The 14,396-nt window shown below is 42.4% G+C and overlaps 1 protein-coding gene across 2 annotated transcripts in view; it reads right to left on the reverse strand.

The window, feature by feature from the left end:
• The window catches only part of SNX29 (sorting nexin 29), a 581,450-nt gene that overhangs the window by 343,896 nt on the left and 223,158 nt on the right, over positions 1-14,396 (reverse strand). For both annotated transcript variants that reach the window (XM_090279147.1, XM_090279146.1), the window contains one exon: positions 7,918-8,000. In XM_090279147.1, the coding sequence (XP_090135273.1) occupies positions 7,918-8,000 (83 nt within the window). The remainder of the gene's footprint in view (positions 1-7,917; positions 8,001-14,396) is intronic.

Consider the following 14,396-nt stretch of genomic DNA (forward strand, 5'->3'; position numbering starts at 1 on the left):
TGCATCAAATTTTGCATTAAGCTTGAACATCCCTCTGCAGAATATATTCACATGACTCAGAAGGCTGCAGCTATGGGCAACTGGTGATTGGCAGCTTCATCACAACAGTGCACCCACTCGTGCATCACGTCCCATGCAGAGTTCTCCTGCGAAACATCAAGTCACCCAGGTGGCTCAGCCCCGCTACAGCCCAGATTTGGCTCCCTGCAACTTCTGGCTTTTCCCAGAACTAAAATCACCTTGGAAAGGGAAGAGATTTTAGACCATCAGTGAGATTCAGAAAAATACAATGGGGTAGCTGATGGCGACTGGGAGAACTGTGTGAGGTCCCATGGTGCCTACTTTGAAGGGGGCCGAGGTGTCATTGTCCCGTGTACAATGTTTCTTGTATCTTATATCTTCTTCAATAAATGTCTCTACTTTTCATAGCACACGGCTGGATACCTTCTGGACAGACCTCGTATAGTCATGAGCTCCCTTTCCGTACAACTCAAGAAGCCTGCTTCAAACAAAAATGTCTTTGTCTCTGTGCACACTGGCGGCAGATTATGAGACCACCCAAGAGGAGACAGTCTAAAGCCTACATGTATGAGGCTGAAAAAATGTAGCCCTAGGAATTCCCTCACCCATAACCAACGATCTCCCCAGAATCAGGCTTCTTAACCGTCAAGTCCTATTTCCTGGGAGCCCCGGGAACCAAGTCCCCTCACTGAGAGCACGAAGCGCATGCATGCAGAGTGGAACAGGGGACCAGCAAGCATGCCACGTGCAGGCAGAGACGTGACATGTGAAAGAGGTTTATGACTTCCTAGTTTTTTTGTTTTTACTTCTTTTGTTTCTTAGAGTGAACTTTTTAAAAACTGCTCCCAAGCTGCCCTCATCTGTCAAGTCCTTCCCAGTATATCTCCCGACTACTGTGACTGCCACTAGCACCAGGCCATTTCTTCTTCCTCTGTCCCTGAGCCTATGGCAGATTAATTAAATGGGGATGCCAGCAAGAGCTTGCAGCCTTAAAATCCATCACTACGAACAGGTCTGTGGTGGCCAGGACAGATGATGACTATGGAGAGTACTGATAAGAGAGAGGGCAGAAGGAAGAGCCTCCTGATACAGCAACTCACTCTGGAGAAATAACACCCTTCACAAGGACAGATGAACTCCATAACCAGTAAAGAAAGAGATAACAGTCTGCCATGGACCATATGAGCTTTCAAAATCCAACTCAAGCTGGAAAATAGGGGCAGAGGGGTTGGTATAATTATTGTTCTTATTAACAAAAAGTTCGGAGTTGGACTATCACATCAGGCACAGCTGAATTAAAGGGCTCAGGACCTGAACAGAGCCCAGTTCCTCTCCACCTCTCAGCTCAGCTTCTCTCTGTGTGTGATGGCTTCATCCCCAGCCTCCACATGGAGAAAAGATAACTTCCAGGCTCAACAGAAAGAAAGAACTCTATTGACAGCCTACTAGAGCCCTGAGACCCAGCTAGAGCCAGCTGGCTAAGGTCAAGTACAGGACAGAGGGTGGAGGATGCTGGTCATATGAAAACTGGAGCAAGTGGGACCTGATGCTACGGAGGACACAGATGTCCACTATACACCGGCAGATAGGGGAGTCAACACAAGTCATGTGACAAGGGCAGGGCCATGTCCTTCCAGAACGCCGAGTCGGCTGCCCCGAGCAGGAAAGTATCTTCCTCAGTACAGAAAGAAAGCTCTGGTTCATAGGCAAATGCTCTTCAGGAGTACCCAGGAGAAGCCCAACACCTAGTGAAGTTTGGTTTAGCATGAAAGGCTTTTGTAAGAATGTCCTCCCATGAGACATTCAGAGAAGCCAGCCTCCCCAGCTACACATGAAAACAAGATTATGCCCAAAAAGTAATACCAAGGGTCCACCAGACAGTGGGGTCACAACCATACAGCTCTGGAGGTTTCAACTCCAATCTCCAGAGAAGGCTGGTGACAAGATTCATCCGTCAGGACTGGTATCAGCAACCCCAGGGTGAGAGAAGTTTGGACTGGGGCAAGGCCTTCCCTTGCTTGACCAGACAAGCATACCATGCATGGGTGTGGGGGAACAGCAAGGGGCTTTACTGTCCCAGATGTGGCTGCAAATCAAAGACCATGCTCTCCTCTGTGGTCCCAAGTTTGACTACCAGGGAGCCTCTGACAATAAAATCCAACCTTCAAAATATCAACCTCCCACCACAAGCTCCATAAGATTATGATGAAGAAAATCCTCAAGTCCATCAATGATAAAGTTAATACTTCAATTTAACTAAATATTTATATTAGCTTCCTATTGCTGCTATAACAAATTGCCACAAATTTAGTGGCTTAAAACAAACAGACAAAAAATCTTATAGTTCAGGAGGTCAGAAGTCCTAAATGGGTCTTACAAGCTAAAATCAAGGTGTCAGCAGAGCTGTGTTCCTTCTAGAGGCTCCAGAGGAAGACCCATTTCCTTGACTTTTCCATTTTTAGCGGATGGTCACATTCCTTGGCTTGTGGCCTCCTCCTTCATCTCCAACTACATCACTCCAGCCTCTGCTTCTATTATCATATCTCCTCTGTCTCTGATCCTCCTGCCTGCCTCCTACAAGGTCCCTTGTGATTACATTGGTGTCAGCTAGATAAACCAGGATAACCTCCCCATCTCAAGACCCTTAACTTAATCATACCTGAAAGTCCCTTTTGCCATATACGGTGGTATACTAACAGATTCCACAAGTAGGATGTAGACATCTTTGGGCAATCATTATTCTGTCTACTACAGCATTTCTAGATCCCAGACTGTAATCCAAACATGTCTATTATCTGAATTATGTCACTTAATAGTTAATCCTGAAGACAACCACCTATTAAGTACATACTATTTTAATCCAAATTTTATGATTTATTGAAAGAGGCTGTGAGAGGTAAAGATAATAAAAGTGGTAAAAACAATTCCAACATTTATTGAGTGGCTACTATGTACAAGACACTTTGTAAGTGTATTAATCTATTTCATCTTCCCCAAACCCTATGAAAAAGGTAATATTACAATGACTGCTTTACAGAGAAAGAAACTAAGTCACAGAAAGGTCATCTTTACTCTTTAAGTCTGTTGCCAAGGGGAGTTTTCAATGTTTTTATCACAGAAGTTATTCATTCTCTAATGTCCATCATGACATGCAAAAAAATGTAGGAATGCACACTTTTTCCTAAATGTTTTGGCCATGACCACTGTTTCCATGGGGGCATATGCAGAGAGGGATGAAGTGACACCCTTGGAGAATAACACACAGCGACAGGTGAGGCAAGCTTTCCTTCTGTTGATACGGCCTTTCTCCAGATAGTCAGGTGCAATGGAGGAGGTGTCCACTCACTGAACCACACTCCTGCCCCAGCCCTGCTGTCCTAGGATCTCCCTCAGGAGGCATCTCAGCGGCTGCAGTCATCACAGTTCTTAGTGAAGGGCCTCCACCCTGAGGCCATGTTTCTATGAGGAGACTTCCACCATAGTCATGACCTCAGTTGCACTTCCTACCTCCAACCTGATTGGTGAGATTTCAACTGGGTAGAGCTGATGTGCTACAAAGTGAAACACCCCCATTGACTCTTTTCCTGCTTGGTCCCCACTGGGTGAGAATAATTCTTCATACCCAACAATCCCTCAGTCTACCTAAGTCTATCTGAGTAGCAGTGTATTATTAGGGAGTGTAACTCTGGTTACAAGTCAAGCTTGAGTTTCCAATCAACTGTCAGTCATAAAAATGTTATTTTGCTCACTATGTGTCTGAGTCTTGCATCTATGTCTTATAGAGAACTTGGAGGTATGGGAGAAGAGCCATCATTAATTACAACCACTAAATTAAAACAACGTTTTTTGCTGACTTTTTATATTGAGGTAAGTACAAAGTATCACTATAAGAGCGGTGCTCTGTCTCACCATCAACCAACATCCAATGGAACTAGCATGTCTCAAAACTTTGATGAAAATAAGGAAAGGGCTATGTGAAGAGCCAGAAATTGAAAGTCTCTCTCCAAATGAGGGCTTTCCCAGGCCTAGAGATCTCTCCCTCTCTAAATAATGGACACATCAAGCCACTGAGCATGTGAAACACCCAACCAGTTTCCCCTTCTCTGACCCAATAAGCAGCCATCAGGTGAGAATCCAGCTCCCCAGGGTGATCAGCCCAGAGCGGTGATAGGGTTGAACATCAGATGTGGACTTTCTGATCTACCCAATGACTCTATTTCTCATTAACGATGAATAAACTACTCTCCTGATTGTACATCACTCTCTATGTGCTAAGCTAACATAATTCCATTCCTAAGAGAATGAGCAAGTCTTGCTAATACAACCCATCATGTATCTGAGGCTAGGAGGTCACCTACTCCCCAGGCCTCTCATTGAGCTGCCAGAAAGCCTCTCCAAGCAAGAGGCCAACTTGCCACATATCTTGTTTCAAACTTCAGCAATAAGCCTGAGAGGAAAGCGTGACTTTGAAGAGTGGTCTCCTGCTCACCCTCTGTAAGTGCAGCTGCCCTACAATGGTTCCCTGGAGTAGGGGTGGGAGTAGAGAAAAAGGTTGTCCAAATTCTTCAACAAAAGAATGAACTGAAAGTCCAATAAGAGTTACAACAGAAGTATAATTGCCAAGCCGGTTCCGCTGGGACATGATGGTCCTTATGCCACAGCTGGAGGGACAGCACAACACAGATCCAGGATGAGAAACATCCCAAAATGCAAATGGAGGCAACAGCTTTTGGAAAATTCTCTGACCTTACCAAGGAAAAAGAGCATTTGAGTGGTGAATACTCTAACCTTACCTCTGGATAACAGGGGAGAAATCTTTCAATTATTTGATGAGGCCACTCAAAACTCTACTTCACACATTGCTGATTAAATCATGATTTTCTCAGAGGGACTATATCACTCTTGAGAAAAAGGGGAAGGGTGGGAATTTGAAATAAAGTTAGAGGTTGTAAACAATCTAGTCTAGAGGTCCATTTTAAGTTTGGGGGGTTTTTTTGTTTTGTTTTCTTTTGTTTTGTTTTGTTTTGATCCTGGATCCATTTTCCTACAACAATGTAATAATGAAGGTGAGGATCCCAATATAGCTCTCAGCAATCTATTCGACCCTAAAGGTATTTCACGTCAATTTAAATGACTTTTTACTCTTTTCCCTGCAGATGAGCTCATAATTTCATAAACAATTTGTTGCCAACACATAAAAAGAAGCTGTATATCCTCAAACTAAAAAGCTTATATGTGGAAAATGATTTCTGAATTTCCATCTGGAATTTGGGGAGCCAGTCCCATCGCTATCTATGTCCGTCACTTTAACATCAGGAGACGAGGAAATTACAGCTCAGAAAGGACCCCCTCCCTCTCGGGGCTCTCCTTGCCCCTGTTCCTCCAACTTCCCAGACACCCGAGCCGCCACAGAGTGGCCAGAACTCCCCAAGCCACTGCAGCCTGGTCGGGGCACATACACAATGGCATCTAACAAACTGAGTCAGTGTGGTTGAGGAGCAAAGCTTCAATTTCTTTGAGTAACATATGACATCACTTGAAAATCAGGTAAAAGCTCTTAAAGGGCCCAAGTGCAATTTTTGAAAGAGTGCCTTTTAATGAGAGACGGAGCTGGTGCTCACTAACATTTGTGGAGTGAGAGAAGGAGTGAAGTGCAGGACTTCAATAGGCAACACAGGGCATCGGTACATCACCAAACTCAAGGGCTTTTATAAAAACCTTCCACTGAAGGATGACTCACAGATAAGGCAGCCAGTCTTAAATTACATGGTAAGAAAGAGTAGTAAGGGACTGCTACTACACAAGGTAACAAAATAAGCTTAATTATCTCTGCTCCAATCCATTTAAGGATCATCTCAACTTTGTCCTGAAAAGGCTCCTTCCTAGCTTTGGTGCAGAGCATTCAGGCTGGGCCTTAGGAAAGGGAGCTGGGCTGCCATGAGAACCCATTCAGCACATTGTAAGTTCCATGTACCCATTTGGAGGGAATCACCCCCAAAACACTCCTACTCAGAAATGTATTTTATAGGGTTGAGGTTTTTAAAGCAAAAGCAAGTCAGGCAGTGCTTCTTTTTTCCCTAGGCTTAATTTTCTTACTGCACAAAATCAAAGTTCTATATAGATAGAATACAGATTTCTGAAAAGGTGGTGGTGTGGTCCACAGGTCACATGCATTAGGGTCACATATCTAGATGTGCAAATCTAGAGCCCCATCCTAGATCCACTGAAATAAGTCCTAAGGAAAAGAATTCTCTTCACCTCTGAGAAAAGGCATATTTAATATGCTACCCAGATAATTCCTCTGCACACTAAAATTTAAACTGTATAAGCAAAGAACCAGAAATTTGGAGAAAATGACCCAAGTTCATTTCCACCCCAGATACATGTTCAAGCCCCATAAGCTCTCCTGAGCCTCCAATAACAAACGTTTTTAAACGGAGGAAAAGGACATACTCATCACAGTTACAGAGCCATATGCGAATAGATTTGAACTTGCTTGGAAAGTGTGAGGGGCTAGACAAATACTATTCATTCAAAACATGTAAGGAATAGAATGAATGACTATAAAAGCCAGGTGCTGGGGAAACAAAGATGAGGAGTGAAAAGTTGGAAGACCAACATATACGTAACTCCATAGAATGAAATGAATTTGGGGCCATAATTGCAATATCTGTATGAAAAGAGTGACGAGCCCACAGGGGAAACCACGATGAATAATTAATTCTGCAATGATAACCCCCAGACTGGTAACAGATACAGACCAATCATGAATGAAGCGAGGCATGTTATTTTGTAAAAATCATCAATATGTTGAATCTGATCAAACTGACACCATAAGAAATAGAAAGGCATCAAAGACAATTCAAGTCTTTATGATAATACTATGCGAGCCATATCCAGATTCCAATCCTGCACCCCTCTGTTACAAGAAAAATAACTAGCATGTACTGAGCACCTAGAATATGCCAAATGCCATACTGGAAGCTTTGCATTGTTTGGTAAACCCCCACAATGACATTGATGTGATGTTTTCGCTCACAGATGACAAAATGACTCCAAGAGGTCAAGTTACAGTGGGTGATCCTTAATTCAAATCCAGGTGTGGCTGACTCCCAAGACCTGTGAGCACAGGCTACCCACCCCTTTGTTAAAATGTCCACAATTCTAAGAGCTCATTTCTGTTAAAGAACATCTTGTAATGGTCATTTGGCTGAAGGCTGCAAGATACTTCAGCCAAAGTTAAACATTCTTTCTTCAGGCTGACCTGAGAAACATTTCAGTAGATTCATGACAGTTAAACTGTAGCCAAACTGCAGAGAGAGGAAGCATAGGTCACCCCCTCATTTTGTGAGAGCTTGTCAAGTGATCATTTCTTATTAATAATATTACTAACAGCTAAAATTTACTCAGTACTTACTCTACAGCAGGCATTATGCTGTCTACATGGATTGCTTTATGAGGCAGGCACTGTCAACAAACCCTGTTTTACAGATAAGAAACTAAGATACAGAGAGTTGAAGAAACTTAACCAGAGGTGGGACTGGAACCTTGTCAACCTAAGTTCAGAGCTTAGATTCTCCACCATTTCAGCATTCTGTTGCTTTCACCCCTGGCCTAACCAGGCTGCAGGATGTCTCAAGACTCTAAATATAAAATCCCCTAAGTATACAAATTGATATGACTGTTGTTAATAATCTAGCAAGTAAGTTTTACAATATTAGTTTAGCTAGAATACACAGCAGGCTTTTCCATCTAATTAAATTTCTCGAATCCAGCTTTTCTAAGTCATCTGAAAATGCACTTGTCACATATTAGTGTCTACTATGTGCAAGGCACAGGAGTGGTAAAGGTGCAAAGGCCTGGCCCCCTCCTCACCCAGGCTTGTCTCCCCCTTACCTTCAGCTGTTTGGCCTTCTCTTTTCAGCATCTGGACAGCTCCTACATATTTCTTCAGCTGGACTTTGAGCACCTCATTTTCCCTGCAGGTACAAGAATGTTAAAAAAATTATTATTTTTAATAGGCAATTTAGACCAAAGGCAGGTGGGGTCTGTGTAAAGAAAAACACACAATGTTTATCTTATAAATAATAACACTGTCTCTGTTTTTGAGATCATCACTGGAAAAGACATTAGGAAAGGCACATTAGCAGAATGCATTCAAGAACTGTTCTTTCATGATGGAAATAAGCTAACTGGTTCCAGTGCCAGTAAAATCAGGATGTTGACATATGCTATGCTCAGGTTATCTACATCTATCAATCTTTTAGATACCTATTCTGTGTCAGGCACTCAGTAATATACTCTGCAATTACAGAAGTACATGCCAAGTACTATGTATTCAACCTGGGGAATATTCTTAATATGTTTATTAATCACTAAATGTAGTGGATATTCACTTTTTGCCAGGCATCATGTGAAATCTTTAAGTATCTCATTTAATCCTTCCAAGGTATACCACAACACCCATTTTAGAGATGAGAAGCAGTTGACCAAGTCCATATCCACCCCCATGTAAGACTGTACTATGAAACATGGAACTCGGGCTAAAACAAGACCTCACTCCACTGAATTCACTACCCAGATACACTGGCTAAGGAAAAGAACATGAGGACCAGGGGAGGAAAACTACCACTTGTTGAGTATTTACAACATAGCTCAGACTTTACATATGTCGCCTCAATGATCAAGCATACATTCACTCATTTATTCGTTCCTCATTCAGTAGAAAAGTGTTTATTAAGTGTCCGTGATGTGTCAGACCCAATGACACTACAGTATTTTCCCCATTTTATAGGAGAGGAATTGGGGCACAGATTATGTCTCCAACCATTGTACAAGTAAGACAAACTGCCAAGATCCAAACACAGGGCTCTCGGCCCCCAAGGCCCAAAAGAGCTTTTCTCCTTCTCCTTTAGGATTTGGACTTGGTTTCTCACCAGTCAGACAAGACAGACATTTCTCTTCCACATTTCTGCTTTTGCTCATCCCCACAAAGGTCGTAAGCCTGAGTGCCTTTGAACCTGCTAGAATATTTTCTCACAATGAAAAAAGCTTTTAAGATTGAGTTTATTTTATTTTTATAAAAATAAATATAAAAGTAAAAATGCTCATTGCAAAATACTCAATTAGAATACATTTAAGAAGGAATATAAAAATCAGTTGAAAACCCAGCACCTTAAAATAAACCCAACATTTTTGTAACTATTCTATCATACCCCTCACTAGGGACACACACACAAACACATACATTTCTAAATATAATATTTCTGTGAATGAAACATCTTTCACACTCCTTTAATTTTTTGCTTGAAGTGTTTTTTTCCTTGTTTACTGTTCCACTCACCCCTTCCCCATGGCACCCAATGTTAAAAACCTGATATACACATTTCATGCCTTCCTCCATGATCATATAGTCACTACAAACCCAAAATACTCAAATAGACATACTTTATAAAACCAGATCATATTATAAATTTTTCTGCAACTGGGTTTGTCTCATTTAACAACTCACCACCAGAAGCTTCTAACTCGGCCTATTTACAAATGAAGTGCCATTCCTTGATATGGATATGCCACAATTTCCCCAGTGGGAAAACCTGAGACTGCCCATCACTGGCTCTGTCTTCTGTTCTCAATGCATCTTAGCCCACAAAGACGGCACTTTGTATTTTGCTTTTCTACACTATATTTTGGCAGAAAAACCATCCTCGCCAACTGCAGACACTACCAAATACTTAGCTGTTGCCTGAGAACGCTACATTCATCCCAGAAACTTTAGAGAGAGTAAAGCACAGAGGAGTCCCTTAATTACCTCCCTCCTCCTAGACAGCCTGTCACGGATGTTTCTATAAGTATCTGCCTTTTGTCTGTGATATGAATAGCTAACATCTGAAGCTATACGACTAACAAGTCCTGAAAAGGTTTGTGGGAGAAAAAACATTCCCCGACGCACAGGGAAACACAGCCTGTTTCCCTGGGCTCCCTCAGCCAGAGTCTTGTCACTCATCCCCAGCCTAGTCTAATCTCCACATGTGAATTCAAGTTACATATGATGTGAAAACTAGGGAAAGAAGGAAATTTACACGCATTTCTGTGTGGCATGATTTTAACAATGGCTTATGGCAGAACCGCCTCCAGAAAGCAGACTAGGCAGGTTCATTCTAGCTGGCTGATAGGTGAGTCACGTCAGCGTTTGGCTGCTTTGTCCCATTTGCTCACACCACACATGCCAACCCTCGGCTTCCTGATTTATCTTCGACTCTACAGCAAGCACTGAAATGTTTCAAGTGGCTGCTTTTCTTCAGGCTTGGATCAATTTTTTTGTAGAGTCCTAAGACTCTATCTAAATATCAGACCTAACATATGAAAGCCAAGATTTTTAACATAAATCCGACTTCCATCAAATGATGAGAAGCCATGAAGAATATACCAAACTACTGGGTCAGACACCTTTGGGAGCCATAAATTCATCCCAGTCAACTTTGTATCAATGAATTTGTTTGCCTTTTGTGGGAAGTGAACACATTCAGGTCACTGGAACTGCTTCTGAATAAAAGTCAAAACACCTGGAGGGCAACTGGCCACTCCAAAGAGTCAACTGGCTCCTGACCACCCCATTCCTGACAGAATGAGGCCCAATTCTTTGTGAGAAAATAATTGTAGATAAACATGAAGTTGCAAAGATAATACCAAGAGATTGGTCAGGTAAACCCTTGGCCCAATTTCCGCAATAGTAACATCTTACATAACCATGGTGCAGTAGCAAAACCAGGACTCTTGACAGGGTCACAGCATGTGTGGGTGGTTCTATCGAGCCCATTATTTTAGCTCTGGTTCATAACAGTCCTCTGCCACAGCGTGTCTCTGAAGATGAAACACAGACTTAAATGACCACAACAGGCCAGGCCAATGAGTACAATAACTACAAAAGGGAATTGGGGGGTGGGGGTGGGGGTTGGCAAACTACAGAGTTTTTGCCCCATCAAAAGGTATTTTTAAAAACTTAACATGTTAGTGACCCAAAAAATAATTCCTAGGCTCTAGACAATTAATCTGCCACCAGCTAAATGGATTTGAATTTGTAAACAGAAGAACTGTATAGAATTCATCATTCTTATTATTACACAGGTCTCCATTATAATCATCAAATAAAAATGTGTTTTTATCTGACACTTCATGAGACAATGGAATGGATCTATTAATTAAGCACATCTAACTGTGAAAGGCCCCAGAACTGCAATGATGGCTGAGGCCCACCCAGCAGGGACCTTTGACCCAGCACAGGTCACACACACGCCAGGGGCCTAGAGGCGAGGACAGCGGCAAAGACCAAAACCTGACCAGGGCTCCAGGGCATCGGCACCCACCTCAGGCCCAGGCAGTCTGTCTTCAGAGCCTGGCAGCCCATCCTCCCCACTATATACCACCTCGCATACATGTGTGTGTGTGTGTGTACATGCACATGCACATGTATAAGAGAGCAACAGTGGCAGAGCCCGGAAGGCTATATACACACGGCTTTTACTTTTAACTTTGTGGGTGGATGATGAAGCTGCTGTGAAGCAGGCTGTCCCTTTGTCTCTTCCCACATTGGGTGAGGTGCCTCCCCTCCTCCGCCTTGTCTACACTGGAGGCAGCTACACTGAGTGGGCCTGTGTGGATGAGACCTCCAAACAGAGGCACAGATGGCTGGCACCGTCCTAGAGCAACTTCCCTTCTCCATGTCACGGGGTTTTACTCCTCTCTGGTTCTAGGGTGAACCTGGCTCAGCTGAATATCACCCTTGCCACCTGGCTCTTTTCAACTAAAAAAGTGATTTCATTAAGGCTCCATCTGAAAGTCCACCCAGAAAAGTTGGGGTGCTGTTATTGTAAAGGAACTGTCAGTGCTCAGATCTTCCACAAAATGGGCTGCATGGGAATCCTGAGGGTTCAACCAGTTTCCCCACCTCCATCCCCAAGGTAGTCACTGGTGCTCCAGGAACAGCTAGTGTACTTCTCACCCTCTGTGACAATCATTGACCCGTGTGAGACAGCTGGGCTCTTCCCAAGGATTCAGCCTTTCAGCTGCAACTCACACATCTGCCTCAAACGAGGAGGTAGATAGACTTGGGGGCCCCTCAGCGATTATAATGGTGACAATAACAGTCCACAGGACAAAAAGGAACAGGGGTAGGGGTCTGCTCAAGTGGACTCTGTCTTTTGTAACCTAAGCAACTACAGTGGAGTCCAACCTTACAAAGATAAACTTGCAGAAACTCCCAATTCTTTCTTGTCCAATTCTTTCTACTCTGTGAAGAGTGGCAGGATCCAACTTCCTCACAGTTCAATGGACCCACAGGAAATGACCTGAAGCAGAATCTCCCACATATGACACTTTCCCAAATTCATTTGAGGAGCTCACCAAACTTTTTTATGTTAGCATTTCTTCTAGTATGTTTTTTAAAAACTGACGTTGCCATTTACTGCAGTGATATACAGAATCCTTTGGAAAGAAATGCAAATGTTTTCAAGAGTGAATGGCTTAAAAGAAGAACATTAAGGAAAGAAAACGTGGGTGATACACAAGCATGGCAAAAGCCGTGAAGGTTGTGCAAAGTGACTGAAATCTGAGAAAGAGAATCTTTGCTTTAGATCAAATAAGGGAATAGGGAGGAGATTTTTTGAAGCACTTTCTCAAACTGTCATCCAGAAAGTGACAAAGGGCTTAAAGAGAGATTAAAGTTAAATACAGTTAGGAAAAGATGCACTAAACATTAGCGAAGTTCTCTCTCCCTCCCTCCCCACCTCCACAGGGCTTCTCAATGCCTTCAAAATATTTATGCACATTGATAACCTATTAACCCCGCAAACCCTACAATTTGCGAAAGACTGCCTTTTCAGATGGAGCACATAGAAAAAATGTAAAGAAACAGAAACAAGTCTCTGTTAGAAAAGTACTGCCCACATGGACTGTGGCAGAGGTGGGTATTTGAGATGCTTCTACCTTCCTTGAAATTCTCCATGCTCGGTAAGAACTGAGGCCTCCTACAGGTAAATACTCTACTTCATTCCCCATATATTTCATAGGAAACAGACTTTTCTTTCCGTCTATATCACATGAGTATTTGCCTCTGAGTGGGGCACTTAATCTCTTGTTTAATCTGCACAGCCACTGTGGAAAGAGTTGTGATTGTCCCCCTTTTTTTTAAATTGTTTGTTTGTTTATTTATTTATTTTTAGAGAGAGGGGAAAGGAGAAAGAGAGGGAGGGAAACATCACTGTGTGGTTGCCTCTAACTTGCGCCCCCAACTGGGGACCTGACGTGCAACCCAGGCATGTGCCCTGACTGGGAATCGAACCAACAACACTTGGCTCGCAGGCCAACGCTCAGTCCACTGAGCCACAGCAGCCAGGGTCTGTCCCCATTTTTTATTACCCTCACTTTACAGATGAAGAAACTGAGGCTCAGGGAGATTAGTGGCCTATCAAAAAATTTACACAGCTAGTACAAAACAGGACCACAATTCACACTTAAGCATCTCCAAGTCCATGTCTTCCTCTCTGTCACACAGCTGGTCTCATTGAATTAACACCTCATAAGGCTGGCTATACTGTGCCCATTTTGCAGATGGAAAAGCTGAAGGCCAGAAAGTCAAATGACACATACACTCAAACCTGGGACTTGAGTGTATTCACATTGCTCCATATAAATTTAGGGAAATGGACAAAATAGAAAATGTAAAGCCGTGAGAGATTCCTGTAGAAAAACAAGGGCTGATAAGCATAGATCTGTAGAATCTTGTGGTTAGACTCTTGCATGAATATGAACAAGATTCTTCTGACTGGTGAGCTGTGTTCAGAGGTTAAGGAACTTTCCTAGGGTTACCCTGAAGCCTCTGCTAGCAATCATCAGACATCCATAAATGTAAGTGGTTGGTCACAGGTGACCTTTAGGAAATATGAATCAACAGCCTCAAGAACTGTATACCTTTGGATTAAGCAATTTCACTTCTAGGAAACTATGCTCAAGAAATAATGAGCAAGTCTCAAACATATACATAAGGATGTTAGGAATATAGCAGAAAGAAACTGGTTACAAAATAAATATCTTATAGTGGAGGAATGAATAGATAAATTTGGTATATCCACCTATAAAAGAATATTACGGAGCTGTTCAAAGTTATGATGAATATGTATGTTTATTAGCATTATGTGATTAGAATATAGCATTACGTGACTGCAGCAGAGAACAAAGAAAGTATATTTACTATAACCTCTTACATACATTAATTGGTATATAAATGCATTGGAATTATATACACCACAATGTTAACAGTATTCATTTCTGATGATGGAATTAGAAGAAAATTTATTTAAATTTTTCATCAACACACT

Source organism: Furipterus horrens, unplaced genomic scaffold (assembly GCF_987537825.1).
Source record: "Furipterus horrens unplaced genomic scaffold, mFurHor1.1.pri manual_scaffold_5, whole genome shotgun sequence".
Classification (NCBI taxonomy): Eukaryota; Metazoa; Chordata; class Mammalia; order Chiroptera; family Furipteridae; genus Furipterus; species Furipterus horrens.